General features: G+C 32.1%; 1 protein-coding gene across 9 annotated transcripts in view; it reads right to left on the bottom strand.

Moving 5' to 3' along the window:
• The window catches only part of LOC143229404 (rap guanine nucleotide exchange factor 2-like), a 171,031-nt gene that overhangs the window by 136,689 nt on the left and 10,503 nt on the right, over positions 1-23,839 (bottom strand). For 6 of the 9 annotated variants that reach the window (XM_076461689.1, XM_076461688.1, XM_076461696.1 and 3 more), the window contains 3 exons: positions 9,749-9,798; positions 966-1,398; positions 162-289 (listed from right to left, as the gene is read on the bottom strand). In XM_076461689.1, coding sequence (XP_076317804.1) covers positions 162-289; positions 966-1,034 — 197 coding nt within the window. In that variant the 5' untranslated portion in view covers positions 1,035-1,398; positions 9,749-9,798. Of the gene's footprint in view, positions 1-161; positions 290-965; positions 1,399-9,748; positions 9,799-14,624; positions 14,853-21,527; positions 21,769-23,839 lie in introns of those variants that run through there. The other 3 variants (XM_076461693.1, XM_076461690.1, XM_076461691.1) reach the window with 3 other exon arrangements.

Raw genomic sequence — 23,839 nt, 5'->3', positions numbered from 1 at the left:
TTTTTTTATAATGTGTCTGTGGGGGAAAAGATAGTGTCTGAATCCACTAAAACCCCCAGTCTTAAGAAATCTCTACTCCTCCATACACATTAAGAATTATTTACAGTAGAAATTATAATTTTCTCCAGATACAGTTTTTAAGGAAGTGGCAGTGTACCTACCAGTAAAGGATGTCGTTAGCATCATGTTTTTCATATCTCACAGTTTTACATAAATTTCTAAGAGATGCTTCTCGAAGAGAAGATAACGCCCCCATTCCATGAAGATGAGTATAAAGTATTTTCATGTCCTGAAAATAAAAGAATGTTGTATATGCAGTTGAGATAAAAAAAAGTTTAGAAACAATTACATTTTAATGTTAAATGTTCTACTTCTGTTAAGGAGATAACATACAGAAAACCACCTTCTACCTCTGAATACTTCAATTCAGCTTCCTGCTGAGCTTTGTATTTTCTATATTTTCCAACATTTATTTTTGTTTTTGTTCCTCATCAAACAAATAGCTTCATAAAAAATAGATAAATAAAGTACTATGCAAATAAGCTATCACAAGAAAAAGTTAAAAAGTTCATATTTAACAGTTTTATTTTAAATATTGCTATAATTTAAAATTGAAAATATTAATATACAATCCAGTTTTTACAATTCAAATAGTATTACTATCAGGAAAGTATATTAATGTTAATCTTTTAATGATTTCCACAGTCTGGAGGATTTTATAATGATCTTATGTTGTATATCATCAAAATATATTATTTGCTTAAAAGATATTTGAATGTTAAGGTCTGAATACATTATGCTGATGTCAAAATAAGAACTATTTTAAATAATATAAAAAACATATATTACCTTAAATATATTACATATATTATTTGCTTAAAAGATATTTGAATGTTAAGGTCTGAATACATTATGCTGATGTCAAAATAAGAACTATTTTAAATAATATAAAAAACATATATTACCTCTTGTGTTCTTTCATCTGAAAGTTTTTTAAGACTGTTCAAGAAGTCTTGATACCCGTAACCAGACATTGTCTTTCCTCCAATTAACACACTCACTGATATAGTGCAAGTTCAAAGTACAGAAGAAAGCAACCTCTCCATTCAGATCAAAGATATATTTTTAAAAAATAAACCATCACAAAATATAGAAATAATTATAAATAAAAGCGTAAAAGAAGTCTTCGTCTACGATGGACACTACATCAACCTGGAGTTGCACATTGAAATACTGAATGCATATCATTAAACACACATGTCAGAATAAAATCATTAATCCACAACAAATGTCCAAACTCTCTTAAACCATCCAGCTTTACTTCTTCCATATTAGATCCACTGGTTGATTAGTTTTGCTGCCTGCCTCCAAAAGGTGACCAAAGAGACCACTAGATACCTGATCCAAAACACAGAATTCATGTTAATAACTGCTGCAAAAGCTGAACTATAAACATTTAAAAATAAATTACTATTATAATATTAATTCATCAGATAAGTTGAACTGATGTTTGACTTACAAATTCCTATCAAACACCTATCGTGTTCTATAACACTATATCAGAAGTTCTTAATTATAAAGTAATGTAGTATGTGTAGAATCAGCAAGAATATACAATACAAAATGAACCATATGGTTATCATTTACTTTCCTAAAAATTATAGAAAAATTTAATAACAATTCAAATATTAAATCAATATTTACAAAACATTGAGAAAAAAACTGCTATATATTTAATTACAATGATGAAGCTCAACAGATTTAAAGAATGTTGTAAGATTCACATTTGTTTTACTCAATTTTAATTTTATAACTACAGCATTTACATTTCACTTATTTACACAAGTATTCCAATTTTTTTAATGACAATTTATTTTGTACTCATTGTGATTTTATAGCATTATGAAAGAGTTACACCACGTAAATAAGCTGATAAAAATAATTAATAAAATATATTATCAGCAACAAAACATATGAAATGTATGTACAATAACAAGTTTTAAAAGTCTCAAAATATATTCTCCATCTTTCTCAAGAACTGTGAACTTACAAAAACTATGTTTTTAGAAATTCATGAATATTAAACTTTCACTTTTGATTTGGCAGACACACACACACAAAGAAGAAAAACAGGAAAAGTACTTCTCTTTAAAATACAGTCTAAACAGACAAGCTTAATGTTTTTTGGTTAAAAAATTAAAGTTTGCTGTTTCAGCAGGGTGTAGAAACTAAGAACGGGTGGAAACTTAACATACTTAAAGGGTGGTGTACCAATTCTTTTAAGGTGTTCCAGCCAAAATTCTTAACAATATGATGAAGAAAAGGATATATGCATTTTTAAGGAGTTTCAAACAATGTTCTTCAAAATAAAACTTGTGTAATTTAGACAGGACACACACACACCTCCCCAGGATTTTAGCAGTAGTGGGTTAGTAATACAGTTCCAAGGGAAGCAATGAAAATGTTTTTGTTAGCTTAGGGATTAGTAGGAAATGAATTAAACAGTATTTTGCTTTTTGTGTACTACCTCTACTGAAAAACACACATCTAAACTTTTGTAGGAGAGAGAGAGCATGTTTTTTGTATCATTAGGTCATCAGCTATGAAACAGCAATTGAGATTCTAAAAGTGTAATTGCAGAATCAGCTTTTTGCATAGTAAATCAGAGCTTGTTGAAATGTATGCTGTTCCATTTCAAAAAACTTGTGTGCTGCAGAGTAAACAAAAACTGGGTTTGTATTCCTTCAGTAACTGTCTTATATGAGCTAATCTTATTGGAAAATGTTACAGAAGTTCTCACAAAAGCGACAGTGGGACACAACTTTCCTGTTATGATGGCTACTAAATAAAAAAGAAGTTGGGGCTAACAAGAACAGTACTATAATAAAATGGTGTTGATAAGAGGTTATCATTATAATTAAATAAATGACCACTTTTTTTTTTTGTTGACACAAGCTATGAAAAATACTTTGGATGAGTATGTTTTACACAATCAAAGATGTAAACTTTAATAAAGCTTTGATTTATAGTTGCTACTAACAGGGATAAATATTAGTGCTGGCTGGTTGCTTTAGATAAATAATCAATATATAAAGAGTTTTAGACATCAGAATTTGATTGAAGCTGTAAAAAAGTGGTTGTTACCTAAAGGTGATTACAAATGAAGGATTGACAGCAATACATTTGGCATTTTCTGAAATGTGTTATACCCACTTAAGAAGGTGCACCTTTGAAATTAAAATAAGTGAAAGTCCACAAAGATATTATTATAAGACTAGAAGCCTCCATTCCCAAAACCACTTGGATCTATCACAACCTAAAATTGTTCTTGAGAACCTGGAGAATCCCCAAGTTCCAAATAAAATTAAGATTGACATGCATTTGGTGATGGCAATATCACATGCTAACCTGACAGAGACATGATCTTGACAACACCAATAAAGCTTCCTGTGAAAAGATGTAAAATGAATAATATACATGGGTAAAAATAATAAGACAGATTACTTTGTTGTAAAAAAGAAAAACACCAAATAAAGATAACAAAAATATTTATAATACTTCCAAGTAACATTTATCTTCAGTTAATTTGCAGCTTTACTGTAAGATGGCATTGGTACTACATTTTTAGTGATTTTATTCTTCACTTTAATCTAAGTCTATAGAGACAGGCTCATTCCACTTTAAAGGATCTAGGACAAAACCTTGTTTTCTTTAAAAAAAAAAAAAAGGGGGGTCTAACTACAGAGAAGTAAATTATGTTAAACAATACAGACAATCATAAAAGAAGACTCAGAAAGCTCTGAGGCTCTGATTTCAGTTGTAATAAAAAGCTATCATATGATAATTTTATTCTCTAGTATTGCAAAATGTTTTGCAATAGCAAAAAACAAAATACTCCTTGTAGATACGTTATAGGCAGCCTGGAAACAAAAATAATTATAGTGTTTATAGACATAAAAGCATGACTTGTACAAAGAGATCAATATATAACTATTAGACTATGGAAAAGGTGTGAAAGGTATACTCTGAAGTTGACAACTTGTCTAAAATCAGAACTGAAGCAATGCCAATGCATGGAAAGCCTTTGTCTTAAAGAAATTCTAACAGTACAGTTATACGAACACATATGAAAAATATATCATAACTGAAACATAGCTTTAATGCTTGAAAATTATTTTTTTGCACTTGTTTGATGTAACAACCAACACAAGACAGCAGAGCCATACATACAAAACACTATAAATATGGTACTTCAAGTATTAAAGATTTACTTCTATTTAGGATATCTTCTCATGATGTAGTTATGCAGATTACAGGTAAAAAGTATGTTACTACTCTGAAAGGAAAACAGACTATTTTACTATCATCTTCTCACTGAATCAAATGTTACAATTTCTGTGCAGAGAGAGAAATACAAATAATATCTACAAAATGCTTAGGGGCAACAAGGAACCTATTGATCCATCTTTGCTGTTGTATTGTCTAAACTAAAACTATTAAAACTTAGCTCATGTCAAAGAATGTTTCCTGCACTACCAATACAATATACAATGCACCAAAACAAAGTAATTTCTCTGTTTTTATATATCTACTCTGAATAGAGACAAAGGACACACTAAATCTACACTCTTTCTCACATTTATGGAAGCAGTAACCTTTTCAAAGAATGTCAACAGGTTATATAGTAAAATTTTCCTTTAGTGAAACCATGTTGACTATCCACTAAAATTCTAAACTTTGTTAAATGACTTTGCAAACAATTTTTTATCAGACTTTCAAAACCTTTTACCACCACAACCAATAAAACACTAACAGGTCTATAATTACTGGGGCAATATTTATCACCTCTTTTTAAAAGATAAGTAACATTAGCTAGCTTTCAATCCACTGGCACCTGCTTACTATTCAAGAACCTACAAAAAATAGCAGCAAGTAGCTCATATATCCAATCCTTATCCTCTTTCAAAATTCATAGGGAAATATTATCTGTCCTTCTTCAAACATTCAAATTTTATCTTAACATGCTCAAAATTAATGTAGTCATCTTGTTCTAAGTTGTTTCCTCAAGATGAGGAATACTGCTCAAAGTTTCATTTGTAAAGACTGAAAAACATCAAATTGAATAAACCAATCATCTCATAACCATCATATACTAGCCTTTCTTTATCATCCCTTAAAGATCCTACCCCAATCCTAACATTTTGTTTATCATTAATGTATTCAAAGAGATCCTTACTATTAAATTTTTACTTTTTCAGCCAGCTATTTGTCAAACATCCTTTTTGATGTCCTAATTTCCTGTTTGACCATCTTTCTTGATCTTTCATAAAGCTTCTAATCTCCCATAATACCAGCTAATTTAAATCTCTTAAATATGTGATGCTTTTCTATAAATTTTATCTATTAAACCTTTTGTGGATCAACCAGATTTTTTAATTGAAGGCATCCTTTCCTTTCTATAAGAAATATATTTATCTTGAGCACAACAATAATACCAGTTCATGTCTTACAGAACTTGACTAAAATATCACATCATCATACAAATCTGCAATATGAATAAGCTGGAAAAACTAGATAATCAAGGAATATGGTCTAATCATACTTTCAAGCAATTAAGTTGACTAACAACACAGTATAACTAAGACTAGTCACTTGTGGGCTCCTCCACATTATTCACTTTGTTCCAAAATAGTAGCAGCAGAGTAGAATGAATGCCAGGACTGTTGATCACTCTGACTTGGCTAGCATCCACATGCTCTTGAATAATGAATGTTATCAGTTTTTTTAATCAATGGTCTGAACTATGGGAGTGTAAATAAAGATATGTCTACAAAATGCTCCAAGGCTTCCTATGCACAAATTAAGACATCAAAAGGTATCTCTATGTATGAATCAGTAAGCAGAAACTCAGAAGATTTTATTTCAAATTGTTTAATTAATATTTAAAATTATCCAAAGTTGCAGATAGACATGTAATACCCATTTATGTTAGTAGCTATTCAAGTACACCACCTGGTAACCACTGGGTCCATACAAACCTGATGTTTGCCAGCACAGGAAGAAAGTAATATACCACATATTAACATATCTTTAGTCCTGATTAAAAATTAGTGCCTATTAAGTACATCAACACTTGTCATCATTTCATAAATCATAAATTGAATTACTGTGACAAAGAAGTTCGCAAATGGTGTCTGTGTGCTTTACAGAACAAATAAACTTAACTATTTTTCTAAGGGTCATAATGTTGTGTCAACCAAGTTAAAACACAAAAGAAAACTTCTTACTTTGCTAGCAAGAATATTTGATTCATTTACAGTTATAACTCTAGCTACTAGAAAGATTCTGAAAGGTGTTGTAATTGTTACAAGCAGAGAAAGGTGGTGTAACTGTCTGATAATTATGCATTATATTGCATCACTAACAAAGTGGGTCCAGATTGCAAAATAGCAAGAAACATAAAAGTATAAAACATCAAAAGCTAGCAAAATATTGGAAAAACAACAGACCTATGTCAGTTATAATAAAACTCAGCTTCTGTCTGTCCTGAAAATGCAAGTACACCTCACTATCTAAATAACTTAATTTCAAAAAATGTAAACAAAGGGCAAATGTAAACACTTTAGTAGACATTTGTACAATATATTAAAGGCTTAAAGTTTTTAAAATGGTCTTATGTTGAATTGTAAAGCAACATCAAGTTTATTTATTGATAATAATAAATATGCAAAGTTTAACCCTAACTGAACTAAAGCAGAAAAATGCAAACGTTTTTTTACACCACTGGGAGTGTAAATAAAGTGTGATTATTTATTATTAATTAATTATGTGGCATTAATTTATGCCACAAAAAATAATTTGAAGGTTCAAATTAGCACTAACCAGATGAAATAAAAACATTAACAAAAACACTAGGTTTTAGTGTTTAATCAGTGACCATTAAGGAGCACTGGCATTTTATTTTATTACCAGTTCAGGCATGATTATGAACATTTAGATCAATTGTAAACAATGGTCAAAATTTGAAGAAAAGCATCTAGCTGTAAGCACAACATTTGTTGTAAAAAAAGCACATTATGGTAATTTACCAATAAGCTTTTTTGGTAATTTTTGTGCATCTTTATAACATCAGTTTTAAACTTTTGGAATATTTTTCAATTACTACTGATTTTAATATTGAGAAATGTAATTATCATCACAAATATGGGTATAATAAACATTAAAATTTCATAGTATATTAAATGATATAAAACCAAAAATTTGGAGCTTCATGGCAACCCACATCAGCTAATTACACCTGCTCAGAGTACAGAACTCAAGTAGCATTTGTATCATTTTTTTTTGTGTACCAGCATAGTTGAAGATACTACAAGAATATTTCAAAGTAATTAGCAAATATTTTCCAATGGCTAAAAATACAAGATCCCAAAAGGTTTCTTGTTTGACTGTAGTTTATTTATCAAATAGTATGGCTACCAACTGGTTCATAGATTTTATGGTGTCAAACATAATAACCAAGACTATGGATTTAAGTACACTGACTATGATGGCCAAGGAAGACAAATGAAATATCTGTTATTCTTTTAAATCCAACTTTAGATGATAGATTGTTCAATTTTCATCTTGTCTATCAATGTGAGAGATGTGCAGCTTTGTTGGTTTGATAAGATTACAAACAACAATCAAATACAGTCTGGATGTTATTTTACCTTCCAGAAGGATCAAATAACCCACCACATGTCACAGGAATGTTTCCTACACAAACATACTTAAAGCAGATTGAATTATTAGAACAATATACAGAGGATCAAAACCAAGTGGCTCTATCTGCTTTTAAATATCTACTCTAAGCAAAGAGAAAAAAACCCACAAAAAACATGACCTCAGGCCATTTTTTGTACCCAGTTTTTGTCTACACAATACTAAAATTGTGCTTTTCTATTTGCATCTGAAAAATAAGAATTTGTTTAGAGCAATGGTTAAATGTCAGTTTTTGCAATGTCCTTTGTATTACCCATACAATTGTAGAAACTTAAATCCATACTTTGATAACACACATAATTGAACAATCAGTCTAAGAAGCAATCTTGAATAATAATGTTCTTTCCATATAGACACTCTTTTGAAAGCTGGAGATGTGTTTGCTCTTACTCATTGTTTTGCTAACTAACCATGATGTGATGGCACTTCAGTATAATATTTGAAAAGTCACCTGAAACATTCCATTGCCACTCTAGTTTTACTTATAAAAATAAATGAAGTATTCTACAAATGTGTGTGGGAATGTCCTAATAAAGTGGCCATTCACTGTACAAATAAAACATTGGGAAATATGATGCTTTTTAACTCTTAGAAGATAACTCTCAACAGGCATCTTAGGTTGGGACCATTAGCATATTATTCAACACAAAAAATTGTTTAACATCTCTTAAGTGTAATATAAGAGCAGCAGTTGTAACTCATATTAGTGATTATGGAACCAAAAACTGCATGAATACTCAAATCACATACCGTAAGTTCTTGTTTTGTCTTTATTCTAGCCTTAAATCAGAATCCCAAAATTACCCTTTCAGTCCACTTTGTTAATAATAAATCAAAATGAAAAAAAAAAAAAAGGCCTCTTGATGTGAGATAAGAATGTTTCATGAACTACCACATATAAAACCACTTACAAACCAATACAAGCTTAGCTATTACTACTCAGCTTCCTTGTTGCTGTATCACCATACTGTCTATGAATGTTGACTGTTGAATGTGATAGTGTATGAATATGAAGCACTTGTATAATATGCACATTGTTCAAAAGCTATTGCTGAGAGAATTAGATAAAATCAAAAGGCGGTCATGTGTTTCCTAAAGGTGAGGTAAATTCCGTGTAATAAGTGGATTTGTCAGCAAGTCTCTAAATATGAATGAATATCAACTGATGCCTATATTCACACCTTGTATGAACTGAAAAACAACAGGAACAAAACCTGAGCATGCTAACAAGAATCAGAATGTCACAAAGGAGATGATGAAAAGTGAAAGGTAGTCAGGCTTAAGACAACAGTAGAACAAAATTCCAAGTTTGAATAAATACATACTCTAAGAAGAAACTTTCAAAACGAGCTGAGTGATGGACCACAAGCATGTCATAAATTATTAAATTTAGATTAACTTTTGAAAACTGAAGAAAAAGAAAACTCAAAGAACTGAAAAAAAGTTTTAACTCAAACTGATTGCAGTATCTGAATTTATATGTAAAACAGTAATAAGATATATGCTCACAGACAGATATCACTGGTAGTTTACTGTCATGTTGTCTGTTTAAATATAAATCAACATTCAAAATGTCAGATATCATGGACCAATTAATTGACATGCCACTTTTTATTAGCTTTTTCTTTGTTCCAGAAGCATGGTGAGAGAAAATGCAATAATGATTATAACAGAAGCTTCAAGAATATAAGTTTAAAAATAACTCATGTTTATTAACTCTACAACAAGCAGTTTTCAAAATTATGTCACCTAAAAACAGCATTAAGAACAATACTTGTTGAAACAACTTTAAACAATTTGTAGAGTATTCTAAAATTAAAATAATATGGAATTCAAGAACTTATGAGTGAATAAAGCAAATTCTTTCTTTGATTAAAACTACACAAATGCATCTTACTGCACCAAAAATAAATAAAATAAATGTTTTAATTTCAAAAAGATTAAGAACTTATTCAAATAAAAAGTGTAAAGTCTACTTCATACATACCAGTGAGAGATGTACATACTAAAACAGGTTTTCAACACACTGACTGACTGCTGAAAAACAAAAATAAAAACGTTATGACAACAACAACAAACAGTCTTTTAAAGGTTAACATTTTAAAGGATGTAAATACAGGACTTGTAATTTAGAATAACTATAACTGGATGTATGTGCATGTTATTCTAACACTATACAAATAATAAATCTTAAGACCTAATCTTGAAAGTAAGCTTATATGAAAAAGTCTGTAACACTCAACTTATAAGAACTTTTGATCAAAACTGAAAAAGATACTTATTTTCAAAAATAAATATTCCAGAAAACTTAAATCTCAAGTCAGAAGGATGCACAAAATCATCAGTTGGGAATAACTTAAATACTTTGTATGATCACCAACTGAGCAATCTCTTACCTTGAATCTAAACTTATTACATATTCAGTTCGTAATTTTACACTAAAACTAAAAGGGAGTTTAACATTCAAAAATTATCTCTGGTGAAAGCAAAAAACAATGTTATTAAGTAAACAGCAACTTTAACATTCAAGTTACGTGCGTTCTGAAGAAAGCTAATAACAATAAGTCAGTTCATTAAAGTTCAAGTGCTATACATATTCTGCATAAGAACAATGAGAATTAGTTCATTAAACAGTGAGAGAATAACATTTAAGTTTATGTGTGAAGCGAAAAATTAAAATAAATTACACCATTAAACAACGACTTTAACACTACAGTGTTATATACGTGCTAAAAGAAATTCGGTTCACTGGTGTGTGGTTTATTATATGTAAAAATAACTTAAAACTATACGTAGGATGCACATTAGCTTGAATTTATAAACTTATCTTAGTCCTTGGTATTTGCTTGAAAACACAAAAATAGACATATAAAGTTGGTACGCGTAACTTCACAGTCCATCGCAGTATGCCTGTAAAATTATTTAAGCATGTGCTTTAATTTGAAGGTACGTTTATTACAGCGCTAACGCTTCTACGGTAACCCTTATGTAAGTTAGAGAATGATGTGCTTTTATATATATATAATTTAAAAGCACAACAGACACTGAACTGTTATGGCGAAAATAGTTTATTGTAACTACCTTGTATTTCTGTGAAAATAAGACACCAAATTTCATTGACCTCTTTCATACCAAGTATATCTTATTAATTATAATAATAATGTCGCTATAGGTTTTGTGTACTGTTTGGCTGCCTCACGTTGCAAAGACATTTACCTTTTTACGAAAAATACTGGTGGCTTAAACCTAACAAAGTCTGTGTTACACAAGCCTACAGCAGTTATGTCGTGCTAAGATCTCTCACTCAACCTTTTAACAGAACAGCTAGTTATCAAACCGGTTATTTAATATGGCTACCGTCTTTACTAATTAATTAGAAATTCAGAAATCATTGCTCGAGGTGTATCACTGTAAAACGGCAGGCTATTCACGGTCAGAAAGCTTTCAGCTAATGATAAAAACTTTATTTTACATAATGCGTTCCATATTATACATGGTTACATTCCCATCAATCCAAATTTGAATGTATAAGGAAGAAACACGGGAAATAAACTGAAGTATGGGAGACGGGCACCCCCTGAACATGAAGTAAAGAGTAGGCATTCTCACGTGGTCCCGCAGGGCTACATCACTGGTCAACAGTGAAAGTTAGGCTAAACGTCACTTGTACTTGTTGAAACTCAAAAATACCAAAATAATTGTTTGTTTGTTTTGGAATTTCGCACAAAGCTACTCGAGGGCTATCTGTGCTAGCCGTCCCTAATTTTGCAGTGTAAGACTAGAGGGAAGGCAGCTAGTCATCACCACCCACCGCCAACTCTTGGGCTACTCTTTTACCAACGAATAGTGGGATTGACCGTCACATTATAACGCCCCCACGGCTGGGAGGGCGAGCATGTTTGGCGCGACGCGGGCACGAACCCGCGACCCTCGGATTACGAGTCGCACGCCTTACGCGCTAGGCCATGCCAGGCCTACCAAAATAAAAGAAAACTGAATACTATGCATCATAACAGAATCAAAAACGCAAGATCATATTCGGTTAAAAATCTGCCAAAATGTTTTTGTAGCAATCTTATACAATTCTACGTATATTATTTTAGACTTAGGCTAATCCATAAATTTAAAGTCTAATAAATTTATCATTAATAAACTTTTATTATAATAAAACCGCAATAACAAAAGTATTTCTTCATACGCGGTTAAAAAAATAACACTGCGTTAATGACTCGTGATGACGAGAAACCCACTTGAAGTATAAATGTATCTCAAGACGGCTGATACGAGTATTCAAACCTTTATTAAAGTAAAGTGGAGAACTACGTTTCAAGATACATTTTTGTGTGATGACCGTTATTACTATACATAAGGTTTACAGTTAACGTATATCCAATAATATTTTGCTACCAATTTTTTTGTTATTAATGATTTGTTGCAGTTGCCTTTGAATACCATAACAACTTGTGATAATGTATACTTTTTTAACGCGACCATTTTAACTCCCCACCTCAAACATCAGGAAGTTATTACTAACAGACTCTCTCAGTAAGCAACAATTTGCAATTTACTTTCCATACCAAGGAGGCACCCAGGCGTTTCAAATTTAGAGTGCATTGGTATCGTGAGTGAAATTTCCCGGTGTAAAGATCATTTATAGATCAAAAATGAAATTAAATTAATGTGTTAAGATTCTGTAATATATCCTGTTTACAACTCTCAGCCACGCTTGAAATGACTAAATTCCAGTCAGGTAGGTATTGCTTTATCAGAATTATCAAACACATAAAATAAACTGAAGTAAGCACTATAGCTAGCTACAGAACATTTTATAACACAAACTATTTTGTTTAATCTGACAAATTTCCTTTACTCGTCTGAAACATCTTACTAAACACTGTAAAACTTGCGTCACTATATAATCTTAATACTAAACTAAATTTAAGTGTCTGATGGAAAGTTTGAAATAAAAGGAAAAGTCTTGTTTCTCAGTTATTTGCTATTAAACAGCTACACAATGGACGTTATACGCGGGTATCGAAATCCAAATTTACTGCTACAACTTTCATGCTTACCGGTGCTCCTAAATCCTACGAGAAAGAACAAAACATTGTTACGCACACAAGAAGCACGCTTATACTCTTGTCTATAGTTACGCTTTGTAAACAACTCGTACCTTAAAGTAATAAGTAATTGCACCGAATCATCGGGTTAAATACCTTCGGTTAAAGTGGTTTTGATCCATGAAACTTAGCATTTCTCACAATTGTAGGTCTTTCAGGTAAAAATTAAGAATTGATACTAAATAAGTTAAAACAAATGCATTTTCTAAAACGTACAACCGTTGGATAGAAATCTCCGTTTCCATAGCAACTGTTTCTAAAGAACCTATCTGATCGTTATTTCTTCTTAACGATGTTAGCTTACATCAACATTTATAGCACTGTTGCATCATTACTTGTCGGTGCTTTTTGATAGATGAATGTCATTCCAAGATGTTTTTTGCTAGTTAGAAAAATCCAATAGTTTCAAGATGTTTATTTGATAGTCAGATTTGATCAATATATGTATTGATAAAAAGTCAGAGAATAAATAAATCGAATGTCTAAGTAGACGAGATATACTATCTAAACATCGTATAAAATAACGTTTTCGTTTAGAAATGTATTAATTTATCTTTCATTACTTTCTTATCCGTCTCGTGGAACAACAATCACTCGAATATATATACAGGACTCACATTTCAAATACACTATATTCTAACACTAAGTTCATAAAATTACAGATAAAACAGCAAAGTAGTCATATTGGAGTAATCGACTTTTCGGTGTTTTATGGCATAAATTCATTGAAGATCACAGAAAAAGAATAAAATATCTAATCTGAAACATGTTTAGCATTCAGATTTTTTTTTCTGAATATCTCAAAAATTATGTTTATTAACGTAAAGGTGCGAACTATAAATCAAGATAACTTTGGCTGATTTTGTTTCAGAAAATATGCCAGGCCATGAATTTGTAAATACTAACGTCAAAATGTTTTTTTTTTTTTCTATTTGACAACGAAAGAAACAAAAACGACACGTGCACTTCTATAAACAAGACCGTTATAAATAAAAAACTATTAGACTACAAAGTGTACAAACTTGTTAACCAATCTGACATTTAGAACCATACGAAAAACATACCTTCCCACATAAATACAATAAAAAATTTAATGAAGTCCAACCTATAGTTCCAAACTTTATCATCAGGAAAGTTCAAATTTAAAACTCTGACTTATATATACAAGGGTGTGTATCATATTGTGATTTTCGCACACCACCAGCATACCGCTACGCGCGTGATGAATTCACACTACACTTCTACACGTCGAGATTAACTACAAAAGAACTAAACAATTCAAGAGATATATTCCTCCACGTGTTACACCGTGAAAGAGCAATAACCTCGACTGAAATATAGTAAATAATAAATGTCTATTCCATTAAACTACCTCGTCACACCAAACATGCTCGCCCTTTTAGCCGTGGGGGCGTTATAGGTGAGGGTAAATTCCACTATTATTTTGTAAAAGAGTAGCCCAAGAGTTGGCTGCGAGTGGTGATGACTAGCTGCCCTCCCTCTAATCTTACACTGCTAAATTAGTAACGGCTAGCGCAGATAGCCCTCGAAAAGATTTGCGCGAAATTCAAAACAAACCAAACCATTAAACTAAAATACCGTACTACGATCTTTACAGAATTTGATCTCAAGTTTCCCCTTGTAGCCAAAATGAACTGATACACATAGATAACTAGATCACAATTTGAATAAACCTGTGTAGAATAAAACTGAGCGAAGAGAAATATCTGGGTAATAACTTACCACTTAACCCCTAGTCACGTGACGGTTTTAGTGACGGTCTAGTTTAAAACGGTTTCAAGCGTAAACTGGATTCCCTATATTAAAAATCTCCAACAACATATTTTCGACAGTATCTTCAGAAAGCGTTTATTTGCGTTCCAAATCATTTGGTCGTAAACCGTTTTTCCTCTGTAGACCAAACAACCAGTAGACGATGACTTATGTGAAAACACTCACTTATACAGCACGTGCACACAGCTGTTCCACTCGGTAGGGGTCTTATCAACGGGAGGGCCACTCGGAATCCCGGGCAAGAACTTTCTTTTTTAAATGACGATGGGAAGTATTTACACGTATTCATTCTAAAGGCTCTAACGACACTTTTTGTATCCACTTGAGGGCGCTGCAATTCCTACCGATCGTTCTAATCAGTGTCTAAATATAGACAAACGTGCTCATACTGTTTACAAGTCGAATCTCCTGATAATCACAGAATGTAATCATAAAACTAGAGGGTTTTTTTCACTTCTTTTGCAAACCGGATATTTTCTACAGATGTTATCATCAGTCGAATTAATCATTTCTTCTCAGTCAAGGCTTGTTTAATTTCTAGTATTTTCTCTATATGTATTAAGTCCATTCCAATTCAAAGACCAGAGTGACTCACCAGAAGCTAATAACCAGATCTAAAAAAAACACAACGTTGAAGATTCGTATTTTACCACTGACGGTAACGTTAAACACGATGGAGTCATGCACCCCCCATCATCCTTGTAACGATGTCATGGTCTTTTTTTTTTTCTTTTCTAAATCGATGTTATTTCTGTGTGTGTGTTTTCTTACAGCAAAACCACACTAGGCTATATGCTTAGTCCACCGAGGGCAATCGAATCCCTGATTTTAGTACTGCAAATCCGAAGATTTTCCACTGTTCCAACGGGAGACAATGTCATTTGATGAAAACAACTGTAATCACACTTCATCATTTATACACTGGTATCTGATCTATCTGCTGAAGAATACTTTATAACAATGCGTCTACTTAAGACATGTATTCAAAATATGATCCCCTATGGTACATCATATACACTAAAGCTAAATTTCAAATAAGCCACGATACAGCATTTGCGACGTGTTTTTTTTTTTTAAAGCTAAAACACTAATTGCACATAGAATGACCAAATATTTTTGCAATAAACAAATGCAAATGCACTGAAAACAATATATTTTACAAACGTATGTAAAGTTTCTGAAAAACCCAACACGCCTTATTTGTTTTTACCAATCATATCAATAACGATAAAAAAATCATTACTGTTTTGTCTGGATAACTGAATATATATTTCTTTATACAAAATTTCTATTGACGGTACAATAAAGCTACAAATTCTTATAAAAATACTGACTACGATAACTCAGGTGCGATTTTAACAGCAACTTCAACATCAGCTCTATTTTAGCCTATAACTTTGGGAATTCTACAACAGTTAAGAACAAAGTCGATAAATAGATGGCAATACCAAAAAAAAATACGCAAACAAGGTAAAAATGAACACACAAGTCCATATATAACTCCCTACACAAGTCGCCTTTATGTAACGGGTCAACCGTATAAGCTTATTGTTATTATCCACGGTAAGAACGTATAGTACTATTCAAGTTAAATGCTTTTATTCAACCTTGAATTCAACATTTAGTTATAGATAAAATTATTCTCGGAAAACTATTGATACCCATATATTGATATTTTGTATTCATTCATACTTTGTTTCTGTATTTTATGACATTGACATTACAACATCAGATATCTTTTATTAAATGTTATCCATATATTTTACACAATTTCATTTAAGTTGGTTGGTAAATGAACATTTGCTTTACTTTTATAATTCAATGGTAACATATCTTTAATATTAAATATTGTCAGTTTCTCTAATTTTGAATTACGATAAAGGCCAGTAAAACTGGAATGGTCCCTACACTGGATCGGCGTTAAGGAGATATTTATAAAACCCAAGTCTTCCAATTTCATCTCATACACTCTAATTCAGCAGATGCTAAAGTGATGTTCTTTAATAAGGACATCATACAGACCATGAAGTACAATACCGAGCATACACACACGGCTGCCATTCTCAGTCCTACTGAAAATTTTAAAGTTACACCTCAGAATAACATATTGCTTTGATATTTAAGAAACTAGTGTTTTTCGTTTGGTATGAATTTCGCGCAAAGCTACACGGGAGCTATTTCTGCTAGCTATCCATAATTTAGCAATGAAAGGCTTGAGGGAAAGCAGCTAGTCATCACCACCCACCACCAAGTTGAATAGTTGGATTGACTATCACATTACAACTCCTAAACGGCTGAAAGGGCGAGCATATTTGGCTGGACGGGTATTCGAACCCGGGACACTCAGATTGCGAGTTGAGCACCCTAACTACCTAGTTTTTAAACTCAGACATCAATAACATATACACAAATCTCACAGTTGCATAAATATTAGATCTCTTTGACATCTTGAATATTAATTTACCTTTCCTTTCTTTCATTGTTTTTACTGAAATTGCTTTTGGCAGATCCTTTGTTTGTGAATTAAGTCACTCCTTGTCATTATAAAAAAACAAATTTGTACCGCCATCTAGGGACCAGAAATGAAAATCATGAAACATGGAAATAATATATGCTTATAAACTGGACTCACTGTTGAGTAGTTTTTCCTTTTTATTTCCACACCAACATGTATGATAAAACAAAAGAATAATATTAGTGTCATAAAAGTTATGAAACACTCGATAATGCTATTAGGTGCTTAAATAAGGCTATAACTCAACTTTGGCCCGGCACAGCCTGGTGGGTTAAGGTGCTTGACTCGTAATCTGAGGGTCGCGGGTTCGAATCCCCATCACACCAAACATGCTCACCCCTTTCAGCAATTGGGGCGTTATAATGTTACAGTCAATTCCACTATTCGTTGGTAAAATAGTAGCCAAAGAGTTGGCGGTGGATGATGATGACTAGATGCCTTCCCTCTAGTCTTACACTGCTGAATTAAAGACAGCTAGTGCAGATTGCCCTTGAGTAGCTTTGCGCGAAATTCAAAAAACAAAACAACAACAAAACTCAACCTCAGCAATTATATGAAAGCATCGTAGAGTAAAGGATTCAATATGGCAGCGCCTTTTTTTTTTCTCGGTTCACCCCTACATACTAAGCGCTATTGTGCTTAATTATAGCATATGTACGTTATACAATCCTTAGAATTATTTTATTAACCCACATAACAGATTTAAATTATAGAATTGGTAACATTTATAAACAGATAGTGGTAATACAGCCAGCATTTCAGGTAAGTACTGATTATTGAATCACTGTAAAAAGTGGGAACATGATATTGTAATATTTCTTGAAAGTTTTAAGATTTGTTACTTTCATATCAAATACTAACTAGTACTCCAACTGCATATATTCATTCAACTCGAGTGACTTAATATTTAACACAATATATTGCATATATCTATTTAATATTTTTCGTTTTTTTACAAAGCCATTAATTAGGCTTCAATTTTTCTTCTAAGTCACATACACGTGGAAGTTTCTAAATAGTTAATTATATACGATAATTTACATACCACTTACTTGATGATTGTTCTATTAATTTTCGTTTGATGAATAATGTTTCAGAAGTAGTTTAAAAAGTGGGAAAAGCTCGTGCGCACGACAGTGTTAAAGCAACTCGCAGAATTAGTCCTTTCATACTTTTCAAACTGTTCTAGTCAATATTAAATTTTTTGTGAGAGCTTTTATCTTTTCTAAACACCTTAACTATAGGTATTACAGCTTGGCATGATCTAGTGGTTAGTGCACCAGATTGCGGATTCGAGGTGTTGTTTGGTTCGTGTCCCGTTACAACCAAACAAAACTGCAATGTGCATTTTGAGGCAATGGATATAAAAGGGTGACAGTCAGATTCCATTGTTTGGTTAAGCAAGGTTGCGTCTCTATTGCTTACGACAATGGATGCTTAGGCCATCTGTTGCCATATCTGATTTTGAACTGCCAATCAGAAAAAAGGCAACAGGCCGACAGCACCCACCGCGAACTTTTGGGTTACGCTTTTACTAACAAATAATGGTATTAGGCGTTACATCGTAATGTCCCTATGGCTAATAGTATAACCATGTTCAGCGCCGGGTTTTGCGAGTCGGGTGCACAAACTTCCAGGCCATGCCAGGCCGGTTAGACAAAAATAGCTTAATGATTGGCACTGGGTGCCGTAAAGTACTTGTCTTCCCTCTAGTTTATCAGTTAACAAAGAAAAGTTGACGCAGATAGTCAGTTGTGCGAAATATGTAAATTATATATATTATGCATTGGTATTGAAAAACAGTGGTTAATACGCATATTAAACATATAAACAACTTTGAAAACATTTTATATCTTAGATAAATTACATTAAATTTACTGCGATTCAGAGAACAAAAAGCATCACTGATAAACTTCAGTTTATATTTCTAATTGATGTTCAAACACTCGAGCAAGTATATTTTTAATATTGACATTTATAACTGAATTGATTATAGAAACAGCAAGGAAAAAGCAAGGAACGTCAAAGCCCGCTAGGTGTTTTAAATTCACAGTACAATGAACGGTACTCATATATTGAAACCCTACAAAAACAGCCATACATGTACACAGATTTAAACATCGCTAGCTCCTGCAGGTAACAAACCCTTCAAAAACAGGGAACACACAGACGCATATTCACAACCTCATGCTATGGAAGACATACAGCGAACAAAGGGTGCATTCGACCGAATAAACACCTTACAACCACAAAGCTGTGTTGTTCTTCACCTAAACCAGTTACGCTAAAATTTATTTTCTTCTGTTTTTTTTTTTTTTCATACATCAAACGTGTACGATCAAATGCTAGACATTTACAGCGTTTGTTTATTACTGACGCAAAACCCACACCGTTAAGCGTTAACAAATAACAGCTTACGATCCTACCTAAAAGTCGACAAGTCAAAATTTAGGCTTAAAGATAAAATTTATTATCATAATAAGTTGCTCTTCCATTCTACATAGTTAGTTATAAGGTTTCAGAGCCGAACGTTGTAATGAAGTGAAGCTTGATAAGTGTATTATTTCACCCCGTTTCTTTCTCTGCAGATATTCTATGATACATTTTTCAAACATTAGACCACAAAAAGTTTTATTCTTATGGAAATATCCTGGTTCGACTACAAAATAATAATAGAGATAAAAAAAAAATTACCTTCAACATCTTATTACCTTTTACAACGCCATCTATATATCATAAGGTTAATTAAACAACAAACATTCGTGTAGCCTATTCATCAACTACAATGAACATTTTATTTCAAGCATACTTCTTTTAAGCGAAAACGAATCAAAATACTCTGCTAATGTTTTCAAGAAGCTTGATTACAATGAACTGAATTTAAATTTAAATCCTTGTATTACATCTCCTCACGTATATAGTTTATCAACGTTTTTTGTATCGAAAATTACGTAGCGTTCGTTACAATTGTAATACACAAACGCGCATTACGAAAAAAACAAATCATAACAGTACATACGTTTTAAATGCTACTACTTCGTTTTATGAAGTTACATCATTAACTTGGAAAGAAATCCCAGCAAAACAGTAAACTAAACAAACACAAGCGTTGTAAGATTGTTTTGACGTATTAATAACTGCAGTTGGGTTAAACTGTGGCATAAACTGACCAACCTATACAACGTAAACTATGAAAATAACTGAATCCATGCGAGTGTGTGATATCTCTCGTTACACCTCAATACATCTACTAACATGAGGGGTCAAACATTGTGGTACAGACAGCAACGAAGTAAACATTAGAGTGAGACTACGTGAAAATAAAATTTGTATACGCGCATATACATATACAGAATATTTTTTGGGGAAGTATACGGTTTTTAACCTTACAAAATAGTATTAGTTGTAGTTTTAGCTCAAAGCTGCGCAATGGGCTACCCTCGCTCTGTTCACCTCAGAGAAAATAACTACAGATTTTACCGCTGTAAGTTAGGAAACTTACCACCGGCTCTCTAGGGACACAAAAACAGTTATTTTAAACTAAACGCATATAAGCGACGAGAAAACAAAACAAATTAAAATTATTCTGTATGACTTTATTATTAGAATAGCTCGAATGACCTAAGGTTCAACGTGATAGGCGTGGCCTTGTAGTTAACATTGATCACTTTGGGAAACATGGAAACATAGATAGTCAATTCCTGCCACTCGATCAAACTAGTCAAAGAATGGACGATGGATGTTGTTGGCTAGATGGTTCCCTTTCTCAGTTTAAAATCAGAGGCGGTTAGCACAGATAACCTTTGTTCAGCCTTGAGAGGAAATTCCTAAACACTCAAAGAACAAATTAATTGACGAACATGTGTAATTATATATGATCACCATACACACAAGTATACATACCGAGTGTATGTACCCCTCTTCTCTTGGCGCCGATGCACAGAAGGCGATTAAAAGTAAATATTTCAAATCACGAAATGACCAAAGTATCAATATATATTCGTTATATATACATTTAAATTATCAAAACACGAAATAAATATTTCAAGAGAATATAGAATCAACAGAAGAAAATTAGAATCAAAATCAAAACCCAAAATAACTCGGAATTTTTTATAAAGTGGACTTTCAGTCAACAGGAGTAAATGGCAAAATGCCATGCAACTTAACTCTGAGGAAAGGCCACTATTTAAGATCGATCGAGCATTTGGTTTTTCTTTTTTTAACTGATGCGTAACTGTGCATAATATTTGTCGCGTACAAGTACTCATAATAAATATTTATTTTATGTTCTGACGCATTATTTATAGTCTAGCTCAATCAATACACGTACTTACACAAGGTTCCTCAAATCAGTTAAGCAATCTCAGTGATGTTTTATTCTTTTCTAGAACTTGTGTACTGTTATTAGTAAACGTACGAACAATCCAGTGACCTAAGCCTAAAACAGCTTCTCTAACGTGTAGGTCCAATCACAACACATAACTGCTGACGAAAAACAATTGAATTTAACATGTACCCTTTGCCATCATACGTTTCCTGCTATATAACGTCATGATTCAAATCTCATTTCAACCCGTCTTTTACCCAACTGCAGAGGTCCCCACTTGTAAAAAAACACACGAAAAAACAAGGTCAACCACTTCCGGCGACAGGTGCGCCCTCGATAGACGTTTTCTCACGCTACGATAACTTATAAGAGCACGAACCGTGTCCGCAGACAAAATACGTTACACGCCGAACATGCGTGAAACCACACAGATTAATACAAAACTTTCCATATATTTTAGTCACAGAGTATCTAAGAAAAACAATAATTAAAGAAATGGTTACCACGTGAGCTCGATGCTGAGTTCCAAATCTACCGCATTGAGGTAATCACTGGAACTAGAACAATGCTGTCACATAATAAACCTCACAATTATACAGATATAGTAATTCCACTGCTATATATATATATATATATAGATACATATATATGACATCATAATTGAAACACAAAATATTGTTTCATGCGTCAGTTATGTATATATGCAAATTTATATATATACACCGAAAATGTACAGAATAGCTTCTCTTTAGTTAATATTAATAAGAATGCATTAGTAATTTAACTTCTTGATGTTTTGTCTCAGCAACAATTTTGGATTGTAGAAGATTATATTAAATAGTTAAATTTACTTCGAAATAACAAGCCCTTAGGTATCACCTAAATAATATTGATAAAGGCTCTTACTTTTACGAAGATTTCAAGGTAATTAACTACTGGCTTAGGGTGCCCCTTAAAATTGTATAAAATGGCATTATTAGATATTTATCTTCATTATTTATTATTAAATCCTTAACAACCTCTTTAAATTCAAAGCTAAAAGTCCAGAAAAAATTGGAAATGTGCCTCAAAACCTTAAAACAAAATAACCCATGTATCTGACAGTTTCCAGTTACTATACCAAAAGTACCTTAATGGAACCAATCAACATTGAGTGATGGATGCTAATATACACAGACACACATAATGGATCATCTTTACAGTATGATACACTTGAGGGAACAGCCACAAATTATTAGGTTATGCTGTAATAAAACACTTAACTTACTGTTTTGCACTGTATTATATATACATAGACACACACTCACATATATTAACTGTGAATTACCTGTATATTCCTGTTTAATAATACTCTAAAAATAAAACGTATAAAATGAATGCTCAACTTTATTTCTCTGCTAAGAAAGTTAAAGTTTTCTCAACCGTTAAACACATAAATGTATTTTATACAGATACACAGCAGATGTTACATTTTTGTCCAACTTCAAAGTTAAAAAGCTAACAGTGACATCAGTCAACATACACTTTCTAGTTTCATATTTTAATAGTTATATAATGAGAATATCTATAATGCAAGACTAATATAATATTATATTTATGTCTGAGTAACTTAAAATATAATCTTTCATTCAACATGCAAGTTTTGTTTACTTCTTTATGAAGTCTCCCCATGATTATGTACAGGGTGACCTAAAACAATGTACCCATTCTTTAAGTTTTGCAACTTCTGTATATCAGTTCTAAAAGTTTTATTTTTATTTCAGATAATTCTGGAGGATGTCTATAAATAAACCCAAAACCACCAATGAATTGAAAACAACAGATTACAAATGCTTTCCATCAAATCAAAGTTGAAAACTGTAACATGTCATGGATTCCATCATAGATATTACAACTGTTTAAATACTGGTGAAGCCCGGTCTGATAATCTAAAATGATGCAGCAGTGTACATGTAGTTCATTCATTGTATGAAATATTAATAAAATGTTTTGGTGGTTCATAAGTTTATTTACTGTTATCACATGAGCATTTGAAAGGTGACTATAGTTATTTCAGTTTTGTCATTTGTTCACATCAAGCATAAAATTTCAAAGTAGCTTATATATCCTATTTGAATACTCAGTGAAATTAAACCCCAAGCCTACTTCTTGCATCAAGAAAAGGTCTGTAAGCTCTATTTAAAATAAAGAATGAAAATAGCACCAAAATTAATATAAACATTCTTTACAAATATTAGTGCATAATTCATTAGTTTCTCATCAAATTGAAAACACAAAATTAGATATTTCTGAGTTAGTTAAATCAGTGTTTCTTAACAA

This window comes from Tachypleus tridentatus, chromosome 10, assembly GCF_004210375.1.
Source record: "Tachypleus tridentatus isolate NWPU-2018 chromosome 10, ASM421037v1, whole genome shotgun sequence".
Lineage (NCBI taxonomy): Eukaryota > Metazoa > Arthropoda > Merostomata > Xiphosura > Limulidae > Tachypleus > Tachypleus tridentatus.
Note: the sequence above shows the minus strand (reverse complement) of the source record. Positions and strands in the feature narration are given on the sequence as shown.